Below are 23,162 nucleotides of genomic sequence, written 5' to 3'. Positions count from 1 at the left end.
GAGCACGAGAAGGGAGAGGAGAGGAGTGTGAGCGCAGCAGCTGAGTGAGCAAACAGAGGGCAAGAAACATTAGGTTATCTTCCGAGACTATCACACATCGACCTGTCACTTTTTTTTTTTTTTTTCCCCGACCGCTTCGAGACGAGTCCCGTCCACTTGAAGAGGACACCTCAGCAGCGGCAGCGGCGGCGGCGGCAGGAGAAGAAGCAGCAGCAGCAGCAGAAGCGGCGGCGGCGGCAGCGGCGACCTGGTCCGGTCTGCTCTGCTCGAAAGCCCGTTGGAAAAAAAACTCCCAGAACGCGGTCGTCTCAGCTGGCATGAGCTAACCTACCAGACAAGACATGGAAACCAAACCGTTCTTGTCATTGGGTAAGTTAGTTTGTTTGCTGACAAAGCCTCACAGCGTTTTTTTTTTTTTTTTTAAAATGCGAGTCTTTTTTTTTTTTTTTTAACGGACTTTCACCGGCAGGTTGGGAACGAAACGTGTCCTCTTCTCGCTTTTCTTTTTCACTTCTGACAGATGCATCAACGCGTTAGGAGCGGGGTTTGACGAGCTCTGGACGTTGTTTGTTTTGAATTTAACTAAAAAAAGAACACCACATACACTCCCCTGCATGTTTCGTATCTGACGCTGCTGTCTGAGCTGATGACATCTCGCTCTGATACGAGGTGACATCTCGCTCGAGATAAGCCGCGCTCGTACCTGACTATCAAACGTTAGCTAACGACAAACACCTAGCTTAAAACTTTTATCTCAACGCACGTCGTGAGGAAAAAAGCGCAAACCGAGGAGAGGGTTATACTTCGCGGAGGGAACAACTACGACTAAACGAAGTTAAATATATTCAATAAACAGTTAAAGTTATGTGAACTCGAACGACCAGCTTCTTTTTTCTTTTTTTTTTTCTTAAATCATGTGCCGTCTGTTTTAAGCTAGCCCGTGTGTTGTCTCGCTAATAAGTCGAGCTTTTTGTGTGTGTGTTGTCTTTCACGTGACTCGGGTTTAACTCACGGCTAAATTGGGCTTCCGTTTGACTTTGAATTTGTCGCTTTTGCCTCGGAAGATGAGCCCGAGCAGCGCACGAATCGTCTGCTCTAAACTTGACACTCCTCTCCTCTCAAGCCAGTCGCCGGCAAGGTCCGTGTCTCAAACCTGTGCCTCGTGTGGTGTCAGGGTTTGTGCGAGCTTCAGTGCGACACAGGTGTGGGATCACTGCACCGGGATCTGTGTGTGACATTTCTGCGGTATGACCCAGGATCACAATCTGCAGAGGACACTTGAGGGGGGGAAAGGTGCTGAATCCGGCACTGTGTGTGTTTGTTGTGCAGGATGAGTGGCAACTTTTAAAAAAGCATTTAAATAGTAACACCGGACATGTTTGTTCAAAAAATGATTTAGTTTGTGAACCCCAACCATCAATCTTTACCGATTCTTTGAATTCCCACTTTAAAACGCACGAGTTCACTCACCAAAGCAAACCGCGCTGTAAATTATTAATGCTCCGGGCTACTGTAAGTTTTGTCAAAAGTGAACAGAGCGGACCCTTGTCCCCCGCAGCAGAGATACGGCTCCCGACCTGTATGCGAGCCCCTCTCTTATTGTGTCTGCTGCTCTTTCATGACGGCGTCGCGTTACACCTCGACACGTATCGCCAGCTGCCTGGATGCACCGAGGAGATACAGGGGGGATTTCTGAGACGCCAGGCCAGTGCACCTTTCTTCTGTTACGGGCCCCTGCTCGCTGACACTGTCGCCACGACGTCCTTCATGTGGCTTCCCGAAAATACTCCAAACTGCCAGTGTTACACACTGACAGGCTGTTATTACAGGTGCACCGTATTGTGTGTCCACGCTGAAAGTGATTCAAGTTTCAGTCTGCCTGAATGTACACCAGAGTAGCCCTGACAGCGAACAGGCAGCCTCTGTGGTCGCTGTAAGGCTCAACACTCGGTTGTTTAAGTGAGGAGGGACACTTTGCCCAGTAGGATTGGATCTCATCTTTTCTTAGTGCTGCATCAGCATCTTTTTTCATCGCCTATAGTCATAATCTGTCGGTCCTGAAATCACCATTTATATTTAAACTTGCTCCATCAAAGGTCCACTTGAGCGCCGATTGTTAATTGGCCACTTCAAGGACGCCGCTATCTGCGAAGTCCTTGAACGTATCGATTAGCCGCTTACTCAGTGTAATTATCTGTCGAGCCGCATTAGAAATTCTGACATGCAACTGTTTGAAATGACAGCCAGTGCATTTCACAATTATAGATCGGTTGTTGGCCGTGATGACGACATCGCCCCTTTGGCACCGTTTTCACAGCACTGTATGCTGATGTACTGCCTGATCCCACCACCATCAAGCAGCCTCCCTTCATATCTGACATTAAGCTGTGAAGACTGAAGGGGTGACATTGAGAGGAGAATGTGTCCTTTTTTGTCAGAGCAGTATGAGGCTGATCATGACAGTCTGTCAGTGATTTAAACAATGTGGCTGTGAAAGCAAAGGAGGTTTTTTTAACAGCGACTGAGGTGAAAGCCTTTCCTGTAAGTTAAGTGATCTGTAGGTATTGATTTTTTCTGTTTGGTTGATTGTTTTGTGGCAAATATGTCAGCGGCGAAGTAGTACTTTAATGTAGTTGCACATGTCTGGTTTTATCGAGTTTTCTGGATCCAAATCTGGGGTCTAAGTGGAGATTGTGTTGCGCAGTATGTTGTTCACGTTTCAAAGCCCACAGGGACACGTTTTGGAAATTTAAAGAAAACTGATTTGATTACAGTTAACTCATTGATTCAGTAATTAATAACTATTGTAACATAGTGTCTCAGTTGCCTATTCATGCCTGTGAATGACTTGTTTGAGTGGTTTAATGCCGCTGGACTTTTTTTTTTTTCATGACAGACTAAGATCTGATTTTCCAAGGCTGTCCAAAGGATGTGATTTCATGCACATCCTCTAGTGCTCTCTCCCCGCTCCGCTAGCAGAGAGTAACAGTAGCTAAAGTCAGTTTAGAAAAACAAAGTCCGCTAACATAAACAAACAATTACCAACTTCTTACACAAGACAGCAATCCGGCATGGCCCCTTTCAAATAATGAGAACTGATCACACCCAGTCGCCTATCTTAATAGGAATTTGTTGAATCCAGATGAGCTTTAAGGCTCTATTAAACAGAACTGCCTCTGTCGACAGACCGCAATTGATTTAACACTGTTAAAAAGTGATAGCTCACTCCTGTTTTACCACATGCAGAAGACAGGTGTGTTGTTTTTCTTTCTTTCGTTTTGGACAACATAGGGGACCCCCAGCACAGACACTCACTTCCAAAATCAATGAAGTTCATGGTCTTTGATGACAAAGTGAGATTCACGCTGGTGTGTGTGTGGGGAGAGAGAGAGAGAGACTGACATTCCTTTTCTGGCTGTAACTCAGGAACAAAGGTAATACAGGGAGAGGGTATGTGTCTGCCGGGAGGGGTGTGTGTATGTGTGTGTGGTGGGAGTAGACTGGTGGAGTTACACCGCCAAAAGCATTTGGCCAAGTTTGTCTTTTATGGCCGTCCAGTTTTGTGTTCCTGATGTGATGCTTTTGCTCCCCTTTTGAGAAAAAGGGGGCTGCAGCTGTCATTTTTATTGGAGGAGTTTTATAGCGAGACTTAATGGCTTAAAGTGACAGCTCTCCCTCTCCTTTCTCCCTTTTTTCCCTCTCCCGAGCTCACCCACGAGGCCTTTAACTCAAGAAAATCAAAGAAAACTTGCTCGCCTCCTATGTGCCCACCCTCCACTTTCCCACCCCTCACCCCTGCCAACATACAAACCAAACTGCAAGTAGAGAAGAAAAGATTTACGCTCCAATTATGAACACAGCAAGGGTTTTTTTAATTTAAATTAAGCACAACTGCCATGCGGTGTAGACCAGTGTTTTTTTTCCTTATGGAATATATCTGCTGATCGGTATAAAGCATTAAGAGCAGGCCTTGGAGGAAATGGTGCATATTTTAGCCTGTCATGCTCTCTTCTCTGCAGCTCACACTTGTTTATGTTCCAAACATAGTATGAATCAGAAAGTGCTGGGAGGTTTCTTGATGCACGAATCGCAGAATGACTCACAGGCTCGTTAATTATTTGTGCGAGGAGCTCCTTGCTCGCCGGAGGTCTTTATTGATAACGGCCACAACTGAACTTTGCACCTCAAACCACGACCTTTGCTCCTCATGCGCTCGATCATTTCAGGAATTTGCCTGTGGCGTTCAATCTGTTGCTTAAAGTGTTTAAAGACAGTAGCTTGTACTTGTTTCTTTCTTTTTTCTTTATGCGTTTGTATTATCAATCTGTCTTTGTTTCTTTCCTTGTTTCCTCTTCTTTGTTAATATCTCCATGTCCTTTACCTCAGAGTTTTTGGGTTTTGTGAAGGATTAGTCTAATTGTAGTTGAAAAATAGTGAAACATTGCCATCACAACTTCCTGTAGGTGACGTCTTCAGTATACTTGATATATTCAAAACCCAATTCTCAGAAAAAAAAGGAAAAAAAACCACAGAATAGCACGAAGCCCTGGCATTTTAAAAGCCAGAACCACACACCGGTTGGCATCGTTGCTTGTTAGATGCATTTAAATGATAACCGGCTGTAATTGACACCTACAGTTTGCATTTGCAGTAGCTTGGTTGTGTTGGAATAATCTGGGCATCATTAGGGTTTATTGCAGTTCCTCCTGAGGGTCTGAATGGCTCTGCTGCAGGCCGGCGGTATTCAGGGTGCGTACAGCCACTCTTTTGAAGTGGAAACGTAGTCTCTGTGGGGAATTGACCAGATCACACTCATAATTCGCATTGAGAGGAAGGTCGGTTTGCCCTCCTCAAGCCAGAGCTGTGCCGGAGTGTTCAGCATTGCAAAAGATGAGGGGCCGAGGAAGATGAGAGAAACTGAGACAGTAAGAAACGATATGACCAAGAAAGAAGAGGACAGAAGGAAACCAGCACGCTATTAACCCCTGCCATGAAATAAAAGGAAAAAATACAGTAACTGTCAGAGTCTAACTACCCTTTCCACTCCTCCGCAATCCTCAAGTTGGCATGTTTTCAATAATAATAAACAACTGTCGACTCTTCTTCTATGATCGGGGTAATGCTCGAAAATATCTCGGCTGTTTGGCGCTTCTGATGTGTTTTGTAATTAAGTTATGAGCACATAAGCTTTGATGGGTATTCGCTGGAGAGGCATGACGAATCGAGTGAATCCTAGATATGTTATGCTCCTTCATGTCATTATATTTCCTCGTGCCCACATTTTTTTTTCCCACATTAATTATAATTGGCCCCAATGAGAACCGAAAATGAAAAAAAAAAAAACTGTTGATTTATTTCACTTTAAATTGGCCGTGTAGAACAATGTGGCAGGGAATAAGAATTTTATTTTCGGCAGCCAGACGTTAGGTCACAAAAGTGAGATTAAACCACAGTGGCTCATTGCTGTACTGTACGTGCTGTAATAACGTGTATCTGTTACAGTGGTTGCGATATCATCAGTGTGTAACATGATCAAAAGCTGGGATGGTGCGTTTGATGTCCGCGCACTCCTCAGAGGAAGAGAAGAAAAGAATACGATTGTGGACTCCAACTGTGAGCTTGTTTTTGTAATAGTGTATATTCAGGTGTATACACCGCACTCACCCTGTCTTTTTCGCACACACACACGTGCACACACACACAGCCTCAAAATGCCAAGCGTGTTTCTGTGCGTATGTACATGTAAACACTCGCCGCTGCAGCAGAAACAGAGCGGGGTAATTAGGACTGTGTCTCTCACTGCTCCACCACAGTTCCTTTTCTGAGGTCACAGGGAGCGAGAGGAGGTGTCCCAGTGTGCCTCACGCCTTCCTCCCTCCCTCCTCACCACCACCAGCCGCCGCCGTTATGTTTGTCTGTCACCTTGCCAGATGCCGAGGGGGTGGGGCTTCCACGCACTGCTGGGCACAGGGCCACGGAAATCCCACCACATGCAAAACACCTTGGTTATGTTCTCTGTGTGCAGTTGTGACTGTGTGCAAGTGAAAGGGTGGGTGTTTGGGTGTAAGCAGGAGGCAGCAGTTCTGAGAGAAAAGGGTGAAGGTTAGGTGCATTTACACCCGCAGGCCAATAAATGCATAGCTTGACAATAATTAAGTAGCTTTAATAGGCATATGTTCCCATATCAGATGAATTAGCAAACATTTAAGGAAATATTTACCCAAAATTGCAGCTCCAGTGCAGATTTAGCCTTAAAAAAAAAAGGTCTAATCAATGTCAATGAGTAGATATCAGCAAACTTTTTCTTCAACACCTCTGTTACATGAGCACTTTATCAAAAAGAAAGCAGTTTGGAGAGGGCTTGACAGAGAGTGTATGTACTCGTGCTGTGGATTGCACTCTGTGTAACTAATAGAATTAGCATAATTGTGAATGGTAAATCAGTCAGTTTTCATATTTGTAGAAGAGAAAAAGATTTAAAAGCATAGCAATTTGCCAAGTACACCCAAAACTAACCTAATTTTTCTTTACCCAGTCAAGTGGAGGTTTACACTGGCATGAAAATGAGATATGACCCCAATGAGCCTGCATCATGCTGCTGAAATGTAGACCAGAAATGTAGACCAGAGTTGATATCCAGTTATTTCTTCCTCCGAGAGAAAGACCTGTGCCCACTGTGAACACACAGAAAGGCGTTCATACTTAAATTTTAGTTAAACTAAAATTACTTATTTGGGAACAGACGTAGTTTAGACTAGACTTTGTCAGAATAAGTACAGTGGCCTGTGGGCACAAAACACAAGCAGCTTATAATAGCCAATGACTCAGTTCTCTAAAGTTGTGTTTTTATATGCTGCAACGTTCCAGTTGAGCTGCAGATGTGATAATAATCCAAGTATTGACCAAAGGAACCTGTTATCGGAAGTTGTAAAATATCATTAACATCATTATCGTGTTGATTCATTGCAGTGGTGCAAGCACAACTGTGATTCTGTAGCTCCTCCTCATGTTTTGTCAAACTTTCTCCTCCATTGACTTCCTGCAGCTATTTTCTCCTCTGCTTAAGAGACTCCTTAGCTCCACTTCCCCTTCTTTAAACAGTTCCTCACCTCAGGAGTTCTGGCTAAGATGCTTTGTGAATTGCCTGTATTAGGATTTAATTTAGAATTTAAGGAAAAATTCTAAAATATTTTTTAGCATTTCCCTGCTAGGGCCAATTAAATCACTTAGAAATGCCTGTGAGTATTGCCATTCCCATTGATAGTATGATGCTGCACAGCAACCTGCCATTGCTATACTCACTAGAGAACAAGTTGGCTAACATGCCAGTTATGTCATGAAGAGTGTTTGTGTTTACCTGATAAATGTGATACTCAATGTAATAATGGTTAGCCTACTATTTTTGGGGCTAGAAGCCGTCAGTCGATATTCATTCAATAATGAATGTCCCCATTGCTGTGCTATTGATAAATCATGAGCCATTAATCATAACTGCAGAAAAATACCATTTCTCATAACAACACTCATACACTTGCTACCTTTTATCATCTTCCTGTTTCTATAGTGACTTTTGTGTTCAGTAGGGCTGACCAAAAGCTTTGAAGCTTCTACAGTTGCCATGGTAATCAAACTCCAAATCAATATGCGACCTTTTGTCCAAAGCAAAATCTGATTGGTTTCACGTCACCAGTAATAGCTTATCAGCCCTGAAAGAGCTGCACCCAGGTGTATGTCGTACGGCAGACAGCAGTTATTGCCAAAGTTTTCCAGAAATACCTCTGAAAATGCCCAAAGTCATTGCCTACGGACCCCCTCAATGGATGTTCTTTTGGAAAAAATTGCAGGTAATTGTCAAAGAAGATTTGGAGCCCAAATAAAGTCCCAATATTTTGGGCAGCCCTAGTGATCGGTACATGTTTGCATGTTTGCTTGATTTTCGAGGTACCTCCCCTTCTCCCAACCTTGGAGTCAGCCTTGAGGATAGTTTTAAATCAAATAAACGAATATTTCCAGATCCCAAAAGAGAAAACTCTTGAGATGCATTGCATTGGGAAGTTTTCGACGACTTTCAAGTCCTTGTCACACTCAAACGAAAGGATCCCTGTCTGTAGGATTAGAGGCTGTGACTGCAATTATGATAAACAGAAGATCCATTACAGGAGCTACCAAGCAGTCTGGATTACTGATGAGTTGAAGGATACAGAGGGCCGTTAGCAGACACACAAGTATTGACACAGGTCATCTGAGAACTGGATACAAAGCATAAATCAGAACCTGCTTCACGGTTTGTAACCTTCATGTTATTTTCACAAATTACCATGCACGTGAGAGACGAGAAAGAAACGATGATATGTGAGATAACAGGGTTCCTCTGTGGGTTTTTCCTCCGCCTGCAGAGTGATTAACTCTTTGTTTACGCCTGCAGGTCTAGCATGTTCATACATCTGCCCAGACTGTGGCCTTAACACACACACGCACACACAAACAAACGCACACACATTCACCTGTATGCACGTGCACACGCACACAGTCTTCACAGAAATCTGGAGGGCTTTGTCACCTATGGTTAGACACCTTTCTTTTGCCGTCTGGTTTCAGGAATGTTCTCAGTGGCAGGAAGGTGGAAGGGTGTTAAGGACAGAGGAGGAGGGGCTGTCTATCTGGAAAAACAACACCGACAACACGGAGCCTCACTCTTAATATTGACACGATGAACACGCTGTTCTTGTCATTCCACGTCGCAGAGCAATGTAAACAACTCAAATCAAATGGTTTCTACTCCCGCTGCTTGACATTGAGTGACGTTTAGTTGAGGGCGCCTAAATGGCCGGTCCCTCCCTTCCTCTGCCCACAACATTCAATCTACTGGAGTTCCAACATTTTATTGGCCCAAAAGGGAAATTTGCTTTGCAGACAGGGTTTGCAGTAAAATTAAACAGAAGAGCCTCGTAATACAGAACAATGAGGCAACATAGTGTAAGACAACAATTAAACACATAATAAATTGAACCAATATAAAGCCATTTTGACCTTGGTAACATCAGAACACAGGATGTCTTTTTATAAATGAACATCACTACTTAGTCATTGAGAGTGAGACTGAATTGATACAGAAAGCTAATTAAGTGGTGACTGAGTTCAATGCTCTTAAATTTAGCCATAGAATTTGTTAACCTGTTTATTAGACTGAGAAAACCTTCACATTGTGCCACCACGGAAAATGTTCTCTGAGTCATGTAAATGGATTATGTACATGGCTTTGTATCACTGCGATACCCAACATAATGAATTTAGAAATCCAGCGCAGACGTGAACCTGCCTGCTATATAAATCTGCTGTTTGTGCTATTACGGAGAAGAAAGTTGAGCAACCAGGTTTTGCGTGACAGACAGAGACAGGCAGGCGCTGGCCATGTCTTTGTCATCAGTGTTCTACATACCAAAGTGCTGACAGTAGCCTGCACAAACGGCTCTGACAAGTTCAAGTGTCACATTTTAGGATGCTTTCTTCTGTTGTAGCGCAGAATGGGGAAACAGGAGACGGCTGCAGATTAAACAGGACAGATCTGAGCCTTGAGTTGTTGGCGGAACAGGACCGTTATTGGCAGGACTGTTTGCAGCTGTGTAGATTTAAGTATTTGTGTGTGTGTGTGTGTGTGTGTGTGTGTGTGTGTGTGTGTTGGGGGGGGTGGCTTACATTAGGGCTGCAGCTAACAGTTACTTTTATTATTGATTAAAGGTCCAGTATGTAGAATTCAGGGGCATCAATGGAATTTAGTATTCTTAATTACGTGTATGAAACTATGAATCATTGTGTTTACCTTGCCTTAAAATTAGACTTTTATACCTCCAGGGAGCCTGTTCTGTGCCATGGAGTCTGTGCCATGTCTGGCTCAAAAACAAGTGCTTTCACTTTTTTTAGCAGCCACGACCAGAGATGGGTGAGATGAGTTGGTTGCAAACCACAAACCTGACGATTAGATGGAGCTAAATCCTGCCCAGTCGCCAGGATAAATTGTTGGCAGTTAGCGTTTCCATCAATACATTCAGATTTTGTAAGCGTCCAGGTATTTTAACATTGTTTCAGATTGTGTCATAAACACATTTGCGTTACATGTCAGTGTTTATGACTTTGATGTCAAGAGTTGGAGGGGATGGTTATGGAGTTCAGTGAGTTAAGACTGCCCAAGTGACCATAGTTTTAGACAGTAATTAAACATTTAAGGAGACCTCAGAACAATTTCCAGCAAGTTAGTGGCAATCAAAACAGGTATTATATAAAACATAGTGTTTTCCTAACCCGAACCAAGTGTTATTTTGACGATTGGGTTGCTTCATCCTACACACGAGTCCTCTTTAAATGTGTATATTTTTGTAACTAATTAATTATTAGTTGAATAAATGTCAGGCAAATTACAATTTCAGAGTCCAACGTCGTGGATTGGCTACTTGGTGCTACGTACAGTTTTATAAACCAGGGATTTGGAGAAACATTTGAGAAGCTTGAACCAGAGTGTGAGCATTTTAGCTTGATAAACAACTTTTTTATCAAAAAAAAAGACAAAAAACAAGTTTTCCGGCTATCAAAAACTGTTGTTGATTATTAGTCCGCCAGTCCACTGACTGATTTACTGACATATCGTTTGAGAACATGTAAGCACACTATGATGTATTTAAGGGATCAGAAAGGGCATGTCTGTCTGCTTGGGCATGCACATATATGAGCAGATGCTAGCCTGCACACGCTTTTATGTGCCATGTGCGTGATGACTACAGCTGATGCTACTACATGTATGCTCTCAACCCGTAGCGGCGGTAGCTGGGTGGAGTCCCCGACACTCTGATTCATGAAGTGTTGTTTCTGAAACAGCGTGGAGTTGAGAATCAGTGTGCTGTCTGGGAGAGGAAGGTCAGGGGTTGTGGCTGGGTCACGCTCTGTGGGAGAGGAGCAGCTTCAGCAGACATGACAGCGTTTGGATGGAGGTGAGGAGAAGGGAGAAGTAAATGAGGGGAAAACCAGACTGGATCAGTGCGGAGGTTCGCAGGAGGAAGCAGGAAGCAGGTTGTTTTTATTTAGTTCTTGCTTCACTCAACGCGTGGCTTTTTTCCCCCTCTCATCGCGTCAGTGCAGCTATTGTTAGTAACAGAGTTAATTGTTAATTGATCCAAAGAGCGATAAAACAAGGCACCTAATCTCCCTCTTTCTCTCTCTCTCTCTCACACACACAGATGTGCTGTAGAGAATGAGAGTGGATGTTTATTACAGGATCCTAGTGGATGCTAAGGTGCCCTGGGGGCTATTAAAGCCCTCACTTAAAAGGCACTATCAGGGAACACTGATGTGGGCTGCTTGAAGGAGGGAAGGGTAGAGGGCTTGTAGAAAAAGAAAGAGGGGGTAAAAGAGAAGAAAGAGAAGTCGTTGGAACAGCGAGCAGAAGGAGGGAATAAACAGAGTGAGCACATCTGGATTGCCTCAGCAGAATATTTGTGCAACATCTGGAAAAATTCCCTGGAATTTAAGGGTCCCCTCCTTTCATTTCAGTGATATTCCCCCCCCCCCCTTCTTTTCACTTCTTCTTCTACGTCCTGTTTTCTGCATCTTCAAAGTCTGTTACCCTGGTGCAGCAGGCACGTAAATACTCCCGTAGTAATGCACGTTGAGCCCTCGCAGACTTTATAGCGGGCCAAATTGGGCCCATGTGACCAACTCCCCTTTGTGCAGAGCCGGGCTAATTAAGTGGCACAGAAGTGAGAGGGCACCCGGCTGTGGACCCAGGCCTCGGCCAGTCCTGGGCTAAACACAGCCCCTCGTAAAAACAGAAAAAAAAGAGAAGAAAGTAAAAGAATGCCTCTACTTTCTACTGACAGTAAACTTTTAAGTCCTAGCATGAAAAATAACCTCTTTGTGTTTTCACCAGACCTTTCTGGTATAGCATGACAGGGCCACCGCACAAACTGGCTGCTTTAGTGTTATTTCAAAAAGCTGTATTGATGTATTAGTTTGTTGTCATAGAAATAGCGTGTTCATGAGCCTCCCTTTGAGTTAACAAATCCCAAGGGGGGAACAAGAAAGCCTCAGTGTTGAATCAACACCTTCAGTACGTAAGAGATGCACGGCGAGGCTCTCCGTCCGTCTCTGCGCTGAGATCACAAGCTCCCGCCTCATCAGCAGAGTGTTCATTAGCGATTAAGATTCAGACGAGCTGCGAGCGCCTTCTGTCTTACCTGGGCGAGGCTCCTCGTAGGTCGGCGGCGCTGACAGGCAGGTAGCTTACCCAGAGCGGAGGGGAGAGCAAGAGAGCGCAGAGGTACATGCTAATGCGGCGACTGAGCTGATCAAAAGAGATGCATCACAATCTCACTCTGATGGGCTCTCTGATGCTGGGGCCCCCCTGAGAGCTACAGCACGTACAAGCAAGAGTAGGGCAGCGATCAGAGCGAGGAAGTGAGAGAAGGGAAGGAGGATGGATCGAGAGAGATAGGAGGAGCGGGGAGGAGGACATACTAAGAAGAGTATAGATGGTGGTGAGCGGGTGAAACGGTGAGGAAGACCACGGGGTTTTCAGCGGCAAATTGATGAGGAAATTAAGTAGTTGACGTATTTATCAAGCAGAAAAAACTACCATTCACAAGTTTACAGTCTGGTTTCCCTCATTCTGTGGTTACTGAGCGAGGAAGCAAACATGTTTCAGTTGGACAATCATCTCTCTCTCTCTACGAATACACTGAGCTGATTTTTTCCCCATGTTGCTCTGCAGTTGGCCTACATCTTTCTGCCTGGCTGAACTGACAAGTTGCACTCCTTTCTAGGAATGCTGATGTCGATGATACAGTCCACTGTGTGTGTGCGCAGGCGTACGCGTGCATGCTTGTATGTGGGTGTATGGTGTCAGATTGTGTATATGCAGAGCAATGTCAGTCTGTTTATCTGTATGATGATCCGTGCTGGTATTTGTGCAGATTCTTTATTTACTGGCATGTAAAAAAAAAAGGCTAGTTATTTCTTTCTTTTATTCACATCCAATATTTATACCATATTTAGTACAATATTCAGATAATTATGATGCAAAAATCCATCCGTCAGTTGTTTGCAGCAGAAACACTCAAGTCTATCTATAAATTTTTTTATGATCTGGTGTACCATTAGTACTTGACTTTGCATAATCTCCACATTTTCTCTTTCAGTTTGCTGGTATTTCTTACTTGTGTGAATAAAACCAAATTCCTGTTGAAAAACAGTGTAAAACAGATTTTAATTTCTAAAACAAAAACAAAAAGTCAAGTTTGTAGATGCCTACGTGTCTTGATAGTTCAGGTAATTCTATGTGTACTTCTTCTGAGTCTCCTTGTTGTTTATTGCTGTTGTTGATCTTAATGGGACTTAATGTTAAAAATCGGTAAAATGAAAACAAACAAACAAAAAACTGAAACATTTAAGCTAAAACACAGCAAAAGATAATCAAAGTGGATATTAAGGCTATTATTACAGCTGATTATTTTCATAATCGGTTTCTGAGGCTCAATATTTTCTACTACTTGGTTAATTGTTTAGAAGAAAAGCCATCCCCCAAGCAAGCAGACAAACGGACACGGATGAAAACGTGAAGCACCTCGGTGGAAGTAATGGCTTGAACAATTATTTTAATTAGAATAGGAGATACATTTTCTGTCTATCAACGTATCAATTAATTTGTTCAGCTCTGTATGGATGGACATGGGCATAGTTTGATACAAATCATGCAGTATTATTAATATTAGCATTCTTAGAAAGTGGAATTTCACTGCCAGGCTTTCTTCTAACATCCCATGATGACGGTGAGCGTCTTGTTTGCCTTAAAATGTGAATCTGGGAGCCAGAGGCCAGTGCAACACACACAACATCTCCACTGAACTGCACTGAGGAGTTGATTCCCTTTGCCTTTAGGTTGTTGTGTATGCAGACGTCTCTGTGCGGCCCTGCAGAATGACCTTGCTCTGGCTCGTCCACTTGCCCGTCCCTTGATCCAAATTAACGTTGCTGCTTTGGACCCTACTTTTTGAGAAGGCGCACCATTGCTCGGCCCTAAACCGATCTGACGGTCTGTCTCTCTTGGTCAGTAATTGTTATTTGAGATAAGAGTTTTTACCCTGGAAGGCAGATTTAGTATTTTTGGAGCAGCCTTATGCTTCACTGGCTCATCGCATCTTGCGGCGTCTGCAGGTAGACGTGCGGTGATGTCATTGATGACATTTCAGGAGCAGGAGTGCACTGCAAGCCCTCAGAAAGTGCCTCCCCTCTTGACCCGGACCGTATCCAAATAAAGCTGATTCTCATTGCTGTAGTTATTTGATTTTTAATGCACCCCAAGGCTTGTGCTCTCACTCCCTTCGACGCAGTAAAACTTCAAATGAATATCTTAAGTTTAACCAAATAATGTCTTATTTTCCCTCATAAAGTCCTCAATAAAATAAATATTTCTGAGTTTGTATCATTACCTCATTAATATTGTAAATATAGAAATTGTACATCATCGATTATTCTGTTGATCATTTTCTCGATTAATCAATTAGTTGTTTGGACCATAAAATGAAAATATTATTGACACATTGTTTTCTGACTTGATCATCAGTTATTTATTGAAGAAGAACAAGACTAAGGGAACATGCTTTTGGCAGCTTAAATATTCTGTTGATGAAGATATTAGATTGTGGGAGGGTATACGTTAAAATTTTTAGAAACTGATCAGGCATTGATGATGATGCTTTGACATCATCAGACGCAGTTGTCATCAGATCAGTCATGTAAGCACAGGCACCGTGTCGTATAAGGTCATCTGACTGTGCATCATATCCTTAGTGCTGTCTAGCTCTGTGGCTCTGATCCTCCCCGAGGCAGCTGCCTGGTTGATCTGCACTCTAACACACAGTGGTCTAAATGCTCTGTACTGGGCCCCGTGACCCTGAAAGCCCTCGGGTCAAACTGATTGGAGAGAAGAGCCACGTGCTGGTCTGGGACGTCTGTGTCATTGCATCACATTGATTGGTTCACTTGGGTTCACTTACTGAAATTATGAATAGCGAGTGACAGATTTCCATCCAGTGCACAGCGCTGTCTCACAATCACCCATGTCCATCTCCCGCTCTCAGCTGACCGCAGATGTGAATGAATGATTGATATTCCACAGGCTGGCCTGTGGGGGATTGACTGAGCTTATGACCAGTTTAGCCTTGGTCCTCTGCTTGATTGGCAGATAAATTTCCCTTTTTCAATAGAGCAGGCTGGGTGGTAGGGGAGCGGGTCTGATGGGGTACCAGTTTTTATGCGTCTCATGACATGTCACACTGGATTATTCTGTATGTGCTTCTTAGTCATTCATTTGATGTTTCACCCAGTCAGGCTTTGAGTGCATCAGACAGTCATCATTAAGCCAGTCTCAGCCTCAACTATTTTAACTAAAGACTTTTTTAATGCTAAGCTGACTACTGACTTTTTTATACCATAAACCTTTAATTTTGACCACTGATTTAGTTGAGTCCTAGTTGTGTGAAACAGTGTGGTGGCCTTTGGACCGGTGCGTAGGCCAACTGTGCATCATAGGTTATTCATGGGAAAAGCTGTGCAACTCTGTGCCATGCGCAGAAAAGTTCAGAATATTTCAACTTCTTAAAACAGCCAGAAAAAGGCAGCACACAAGAGGAGAAGGCGTACAGATCAGTGCGGAGGCCCGTAGGAAAACAATGTTTTTTGTTGGTGACGTGTTTCAGTGTGACCAGCTGCTCAGACTATCTGCATCTATGGAGGTCAGGACAATATACTAACTGGTGTAGAATTCTTGCATCTTTATCCGCTTTAATTTGCAGTGGCGACGCGGCAAACTTACTTTTTCTCTCCCTTCAACAAAAGTGCTCTGGAATACAGTTGCAACTCCGGACCTTCTATCCAAGGCGCATGTGGAGCTTTAAATGAAAGAAGAACAAAACTTTTTTGAAGGCTATTTAGCAAATCTGAAGAAGACCTCTGCAGTGTCTTCAGCTCATTGCATTAAACATTTATTTATTCACTGTATTATGTGTGCATTTCACGTGCGGTGAAAACAGTATGCGAAAACGTAGTTATGCAGCCGTCTCGTCCAGACATTTCCGCACACAGTCATTTTATCAGAAGTTGAACTTTGTGACATCTTTGTTTTCGAGCATTTCCACTTTCCTTTGCTCTTACTCAAGATAATGGACAGTGCATGATTTACCCATTAGCCCGTCACAATGGAGCTATCACATACTGGAACCGGCGTTCCCTCCTGTTATGATCATTTTCATGCTATCTCAGACCCTCGCTTTGTTTCCTGTCTCAGAGGGAAGGGCTCGCTCAAGTCTTTAATGCTCTGTTTTTGTGCCCGCTAAAAAGTCTCGCTTCCAACCCGAACACAGCGCAGCATCACGCTCGCCATGCCGAGCCTCATCCCCCGTGGAAGAGAAATAATTTATAAAATGAAAACTACATTTGTTGTGTAAATGACCACATGCTGTAGGATATTTAATCCTGCCTGCAGTCGATCCCAGTCATGTGACTTGACCTAGTTTTGTCTGCCTCCCTCTGCCTGTTTCTCTCTTTCATTCTCTTTCTCACTCTGTCTTTCTCCCACAGTCTCTACTGTATTAAGCACTTCTCTGTTCTTCCAATTCCTATTCCTCTTTTCCTCTCCTCTTTCCCTCTCTATTCTTCTCCCTTTTGTTAGCCCCCATGCTGGCCCTGTTTTTGTTCCCTTTTTACGACTGATCCAAGGATTTGTCATAGTTCTCCTGATGTGTTAATATTTGTCACTGTGTGGCCGATAACTTCGTCCTTGTTGGTGCACTGAACACAACCCAGTTTAAAAAATGAAGATATCAACTGCACTCACTCGCAGAATGACTGCAGGTGTGACAGCAGAATTACTGTAGTCATGAGTCATCCCGTCATCCTTGACTTCTTGAGATTCTTACCCACGAGACAGTTATGCCAAATCATTTCTGCATAACTGAAACGTCAACCGATGAATACTAAGCAGGTCAGATTTTACTTTTGCAAGCGCCGTTTATTTCTGTTTTGATTAAGCAGCAAAGTGAGGCATCTCAGAGATTTCTCTCTTCGTGTTTCCTCTCTTCTTGGTGTTGTTCAGGCTCGTGACAGCAGCGTTGACATGTGAGCACATACATCCCCTTTCAGTGTGTTGGAGTGAACTATAAATGTTTTTTCCTGCGATTTGAATCCAACCTGGTCCGAGTCAATAATATGAATCTTATACACAACTCAACACTCAAGATGCACTATTTGATCAGCCAGGGACCACATTGAGTTGGTTTTCTGCATGACTGGCTTTTATTTTAGTTTTTATTCAGCTCACATATCATCTGCAGGGCATACAGAGAGATTCCTTCATGTTACCTTTCACAGTAAGAGTCCCAGATATACTGGTTTACACTCCGTAAATCCAAGAATTGCATTTTGAGATCTGTTTGAGTGAGAGAAGCTCCTGTGACCTGGTGTAGTTTTGGAAAAAATGATTTAATTTAATTTTTAATTAGGGATCGACCGATATGGATTTTTTAGGGCCAATGCCGATACCAATTTTTTTTTATCAGCCTTAGCCGATGACCGATACGGACTGCCGATTTTCTTGAGCCGATATTTGGAGCCGATACTACTTTTGCTCCCTCAAATTACATCATAAAAATTACACAATGATGATAACAAATGTTACGAGTCTCAATTTTGATAAAAGGAACATTTATTGAAATTAAAAAAGGTGAGGTAGAACAAGAACAAATAAACAATATTTAACAAATATCAAAAGCAGGTGAGGTAGAACAGTGTTCTGTGAAATGCTGCCACACTGGATTGGTTTTCTGCTCTGCCATTTCTTGCAGCTACTCCAGCACCTGTGGACGCCTGTCTGTAAATAATGCCAGATCGGCGAACGCAGCAGCCCGCATCGGCCGATGCCGATACACGTAAAAAACGGCCGATAATATCGGCCGGCCGATGTATCGGTCTACCACTATTTTTAATTGTCAGTGTTATTATGAACATCGAAAAGCATACAGAAATATTGGCATATACTGTCAATTATATTCAAAAGAAAGAAAAATCTAAATTGCAAACGATGCCGCTCCACTCAACACCAACTTCAAAAGTTGCTCAGAAGAGAGTCAAAAATCCTCCAGTCCAACCAGACACAGGGTAAACACTTATAATGTGTGTGTACATTGAGGAGTACTTCCATACCTTTTGTGTGTGTGCCACTTGCTACAGCCACCTTCAGAGTGACATAACCTGCAGAAAGATTAGAAGAGCCAGGCAAATTATCTCCGACTACATATTGTTGTCACGTGCTTTTAAAGAGAAAAAAGAGAAAATACATATGTAACATGCTTTGCAAAACATTGGCATCTGGAAATGAGCACAGGATATATGGTAAAGTAGAAAGGTAAATAGCTAGATGGACGTCCATAATAGCAGCTGCAGCCTGCTTGGCCCAGTCTGAAGCGCAACAATTTGGTCGCCTCTAGGAATGCGTGGCATGTATCCATTCCTGAAGAGCACAAGAGATCACTCAGGCTTTGGAATAATACTGTAACCCATAACAAGCCAAAGTCAGCCTCAGCTGTCCCACTCTCCCACTGAGCGGTGTGTGCACTCGTCAGCAGTTTTACACGTTTTATATCTGCATCCATACATGCTACTCTCTGCATAACAAGTGGTTAACGGACAAATATATTTGTGGAAATAAAGGGTGTTAAAGCCATCGATGTCAAGGCTTTGTGAAGAAGAGCCCTTTGATTTTGTTCAGTGTCCAGTTGCTATTTCTAAAGAAATAATAGAAAAAATGCCCCTTCTTATTTTCTTATTTTCTAAAGTCTGGGACACAGAACAGTGGCATCAGATCCCAAGCACACCATGAAATACAGTAGCACTACATGCAAGGTTTTATAGTCTTACAGCTTGTGGCTGAACGGCTGCATTAAGTATTATACCTTCTTGAATGGCATTCCAGGGGTGAAAAAATGATTATATAAGAATGATTATTCTCAGGAAGACTCATGAAATTTAATGAAAGTCTTTTATCACGAACCTTTTTGCAGGATCGGCCCATTTAAGAGTCATTATTTTACTGCTGACTTTAAAGGCTCAGCAAGGTCCGGCTCCTTGCCGTATTTCATAATTTTTTTACATAACATGTAAAAATGCCAAGGAGCAAGTCGAGGTCCTCAGCCAGAGCTTTCCTGAACATTCTTAAGCCTTTGCTAAAGACCTTCGGATCAATTAAGCATTTGCCTTTCCTGAACTAACGCAAGTTAATCTTATGGGTCATTTTTTCAAAACAACATAATTATGGATGGAAATTTACCTTACAGTCTTAGCTGGATTTCTCAACTGTCCAAATAAATACAATCCATGGTAAAAAAGAAAATCCTTAGAAAGGATTTATAGGTGGTTTATAATTCACTTGTTTAATTTAGTACTTAGTTAATGAGGTTTTGAACACTTTACAAATCTTTATTTAACTGTTGTAACATATTAGATGAAAGGGCAACAGTCACATGTTGCTTGCCAAATAGTGAGTGTGTGTTTATCTCTACTGTCAAGCCCCACCGCTTATTAGTGACTTGGCTTCATGGGTGTCATTTATTGTACACTGTAAGCTGTAGCTGGAACCTGAGCCCATATTGATTTATGAAAAATGTTATCTTGTTTATCATTGTTTATTATCTTTATCAAATGTTTACAACCTAATTCATAACCTAAGTATGAACCATATACAAAACCTTCACAGGGGTAGTTTTATTGTCAACTGGCACTAAGCACTGTCATGCCTCGCTGGATTTCCTTCACAAATGGCTTGCTTGGAGCTTAGATGCCAGGTCGAGGTATATTTATTTTCAAGAGTCAAGTGAAAGTATGAAAACCGGCTCATTATCAAGGTACGGCAGTCCTAAGCCGTGTCATTAATCTGGGACCTGACATGCTGATACTTGAAGGTTTACTCAGTGAGAGAGCCCTGTTGTCTCCATTCATTATCCAGGCCAGTACTCTTCATTCCAAAACTTGCTCTGTAAGCACCGTTTTCCTGTCCAAGTGTTTCCCACTCCAGCCTGGCTCAATGTCACATGGCGATACTGAATCAGAGGTGTGCACTTTACAACCAATTTATTGTAGATTTGAAATCCTGGACGCGATTATTTCAATATTTTTCCCTTCTGGACTCAACTCCCTAATGGACCTTTACAGTCAACAGGCTGGAATCAACATTACTGGTTTTAAAATCCCCCATTCACATTTAATGCCTCCAACCTAAGGAGGCATTTTAGCCAAAGAGTGCACTTAATCCCAGTTTTTAAAACTGTCCTGCAAGCGGTCTGTCTTGTGTAATTCTTATTCAGCTGTATTATGAATTTCAGTGTTTTTATGGCTGTTCTGGCTTTGAGTGCACACCCATGCAGAGCAGCTGCAGCTCCAGATGTTTTTGTTTCAGGTTTTGAATTATGTACCACTTCATATTAATAATATGTTTCACATAACAGGCTGAAACACACTGTTTCCCATGAATTGTCTCTGTGGCTTTCCTTTTAATCAGGTTTTTAAAAAGCAGCTGTTTTTTCCATTTTGGGGGTTGTACATAATTACCCAAAGATCATTAAGTTTATTTATATCTAAATTATATAACATTTTGTGAGTATTTGCTGCACGCGTCTCTCTGATTAGATCACTATAAATTTCAATAATCTTTGGGTTTGTGGTATTCGATTGGCATTTTTCCCAATTTTAAGAGAACTGAAAATGCTATTTATTGTACATTTTAAAGATTATGTATAATTGTATATTTCTGTCAGAGGTCTGTTCCAAGCTGCAGAGAGTCTAGGTTTTTCATTGTCGCTGAGTGGAGTTTAGGCAATGGTACATGTGTTGTGCTGGCTTGAGTGAGCAAGACCATACAGCAACAGTGGCAGAATAAGCAAATGCTAATCTAAGCCCTAACTTTAGCATGCATTGACCTTGATTAGGGAATCTGGGTCAGAGTTACAGAACAAATTGTTCAGAAGAGAACAGAGGACGTGGGTGGCAGCACAAGTCCTTCCTCCTGTTGTGTCCTCGGTTGTTTGTGCATGTTTACATCCTCAGTACGTGGATTCAAGATGTACTAGGCTGACGTGATGGGAGGTTAATTTGAGACTCCGTGCTCCTGTAGAGGTGGGAGCGGGGGTGCGTTGGAGTCAATTTAGCAGGGTAACAGGAAATGTGCTCTGGGACCTTCCACCAGGACTCAGGCAGGCGGTGAGTGGGGCACAGGTCGCTATGCTGTGCCACACCTCGCTTTCTGCCTTGGAGGACCGCTGGACTGCTGTCGATGCGTCAGATTTTCTCTCACAGAATATTCATGTCCATACTGTGAAGCCAAGCTTTTTATTTTAACATCAGTCGCTGTAGGTGATTCTCTTTGATCACTCCAAAATGTCAGCCATGATCAAGGAAAATCGAGGCTGTGAACTCAGGCCAGAACTGTGTCCAATTGCATCTATTAATAAAAGCTAAGAATATCAGTTTTGACGCTAGATTGAAGCAGTGTAATCCAGGGTGAATCCTGCAAAATATTGTGAGAAAATTCCACCCGTGATCCATTAGGGGAAGCACGTCATAAAGTTTTATCTCTGCCTTTCTGGTGGTGATATTTCACAGCTGAGAAAAGAGCCAGTGTGCGATGTGCCAAGGGCTGTTGGGGTGGGCAGATAGTCCGTCATGTGAACAGCTTATACTGTAAAGATCAGGGTTAATCGATTTTCAGATGCTTCCTTGTGTCCTTTCTGGGGTGAAAGGAGCCTCTTTTAACCCCCTGCAGCTTATTCTGTGTCCAATCAGGCAAATTTGATTAAATTCGTTTGCCCAAGGAGCTGCTGAGGCTGCTGGGCTGCAGTGAGGCCCTTGTTCCCCTATTTGCCCCAGAGAAAGGTTCTGATGTGCTCAAGCACTCTTTGAACCGGCCCCTTCTTTTCTTCCCCTTTAACCTCATTTACCACACTCTTTTAGTTTCTCCCCCGCCCACCCCCTGTCTGTCTGTCTGTCTGTCTGTGGCTGCTCACCAATTGCCTGCCTTTGGCTTCATCGCGTCACAGCAAGTGAGACAAATGGCTGTTATAAATTATCAGGAAGCTCTGCTTTGGTGTCATCTAAGCTTAACCCAAGCACTTTGTAATGTTTTATACAATGCTTTGCGAGAAGGTTATACTCTGTGGGAACGGTGAACCTGAGTAACTGGGAGAAATGGAGCCTCAGCCAAAACATAACCGAACAGCCGTTATGAATGCAGGTGTAATGTACGTCTGGAAGCAATCAAGTTCGGGTTTGGCGTAAAAGTGTTTAAAACCAAGAGTCTATACCAACCAATTTCAGCAATTTGAGGAGGTGGTGGGTTTGGTTATTTACGAAAGAAATCGAATTGGAAGGAAGCCTGTGGGCGGAGCGTTGTCAGCGGCAGATTTTGCCACAACCACAACCACACTTTCTACTCGTTGTCTCTCCAGACGTGTGTTCTCTTCACACACGGACAGAATTATGTCTGGCTTTGTGAGAGCAGCCATAACCCCGATGTCAACAAGGGCAGTGGAGCAGCAGCGATGTTTATAATGACTGCTGATATATTTCTTTTTAATGGAGAAGCACATGTCAAATTTCTTGTTATATAAGGCTGTATCAAATAGGGACAAAGAAGTGTTGAGGTGATGCTGTGTGGTATTGCCACTTTATACTTGATTAAAGTTTGGTTTTTTTTAAAAGAGAGGAAAGAAAACCCCAGATCGAATCACTAGAATTTACAATTCTATGAAATGAATTGAATGAAATAAACTGATTCTTCCTAAGAAATGAATGGAACCAAATTGTTAATTCAAGTTTAAGGTATTAGGGGAGGGATCGTTCTATCGTTGTTTCTCAGAAGTTTGAATAAAGAATTTTGAGAAGTGCCCAGAGTTGAAGCCTGTGATTTGTAGAGAGACATGTGCTGCTCAAAAATACCAGTCCCAGAGTTACAGTTTTACAAAGGTCATCTTTGTCAGTTCTACCTTTTCTACAGATGCCTTGCAGCTTCAAATGCCACACCAGGGCAACTGCCACTTTCACTATCCGGAGACTGTGTGAAAGTGCAGACTCGA

General features: G+C 42.8%; 1 protein-coding gene across 4 annotated transcripts in view; it reads left to right on the top strand.

Moving 5' to 3' along the window:
• The first annotated feature begins 241 nt into the window (after window positions 1-241).
• rxraa (retinoid X receptor, alpha a) overlaps window positions 242-23,162 on the top strand; it is a 112,670-nt gene continuing 89,749 nt past the window's right edge. For all 4 annotated transcript variants that reach the window (XM_030435070.1, XM_030435068.1, XM_030435071.1 and 1 more), the window contains exon 1: window positions 242-369. In XM_030435070.1, coding sequence (XP_030290930.1) covers window positions 342-369 — 28 coding nt within the window. In that variant the 5' untranslated portion in view covers window positions 242-341. The remainder of the gene's footprint in view (window positions 370-23,162) is intronic.

Source organism: Sparus aurata, chromosome 12 (genome assembly GCF_900880675.1).
Source record: "Sparus aurata chromosome 12, fSpaAur1.1, whole genome shotgun sequence".
NCBI classification, from domain to species: Eukaryota; Metazoa; Chordata; class Actinopteri; order Spariformes; family Sparidae; genus Sparus; species Sparus aurata.
The sequence above is the reverse complement of the archived record's forward strand: the minus strand, read 5'-3'. Positions and strand labels throughout refer to the sequence as shown.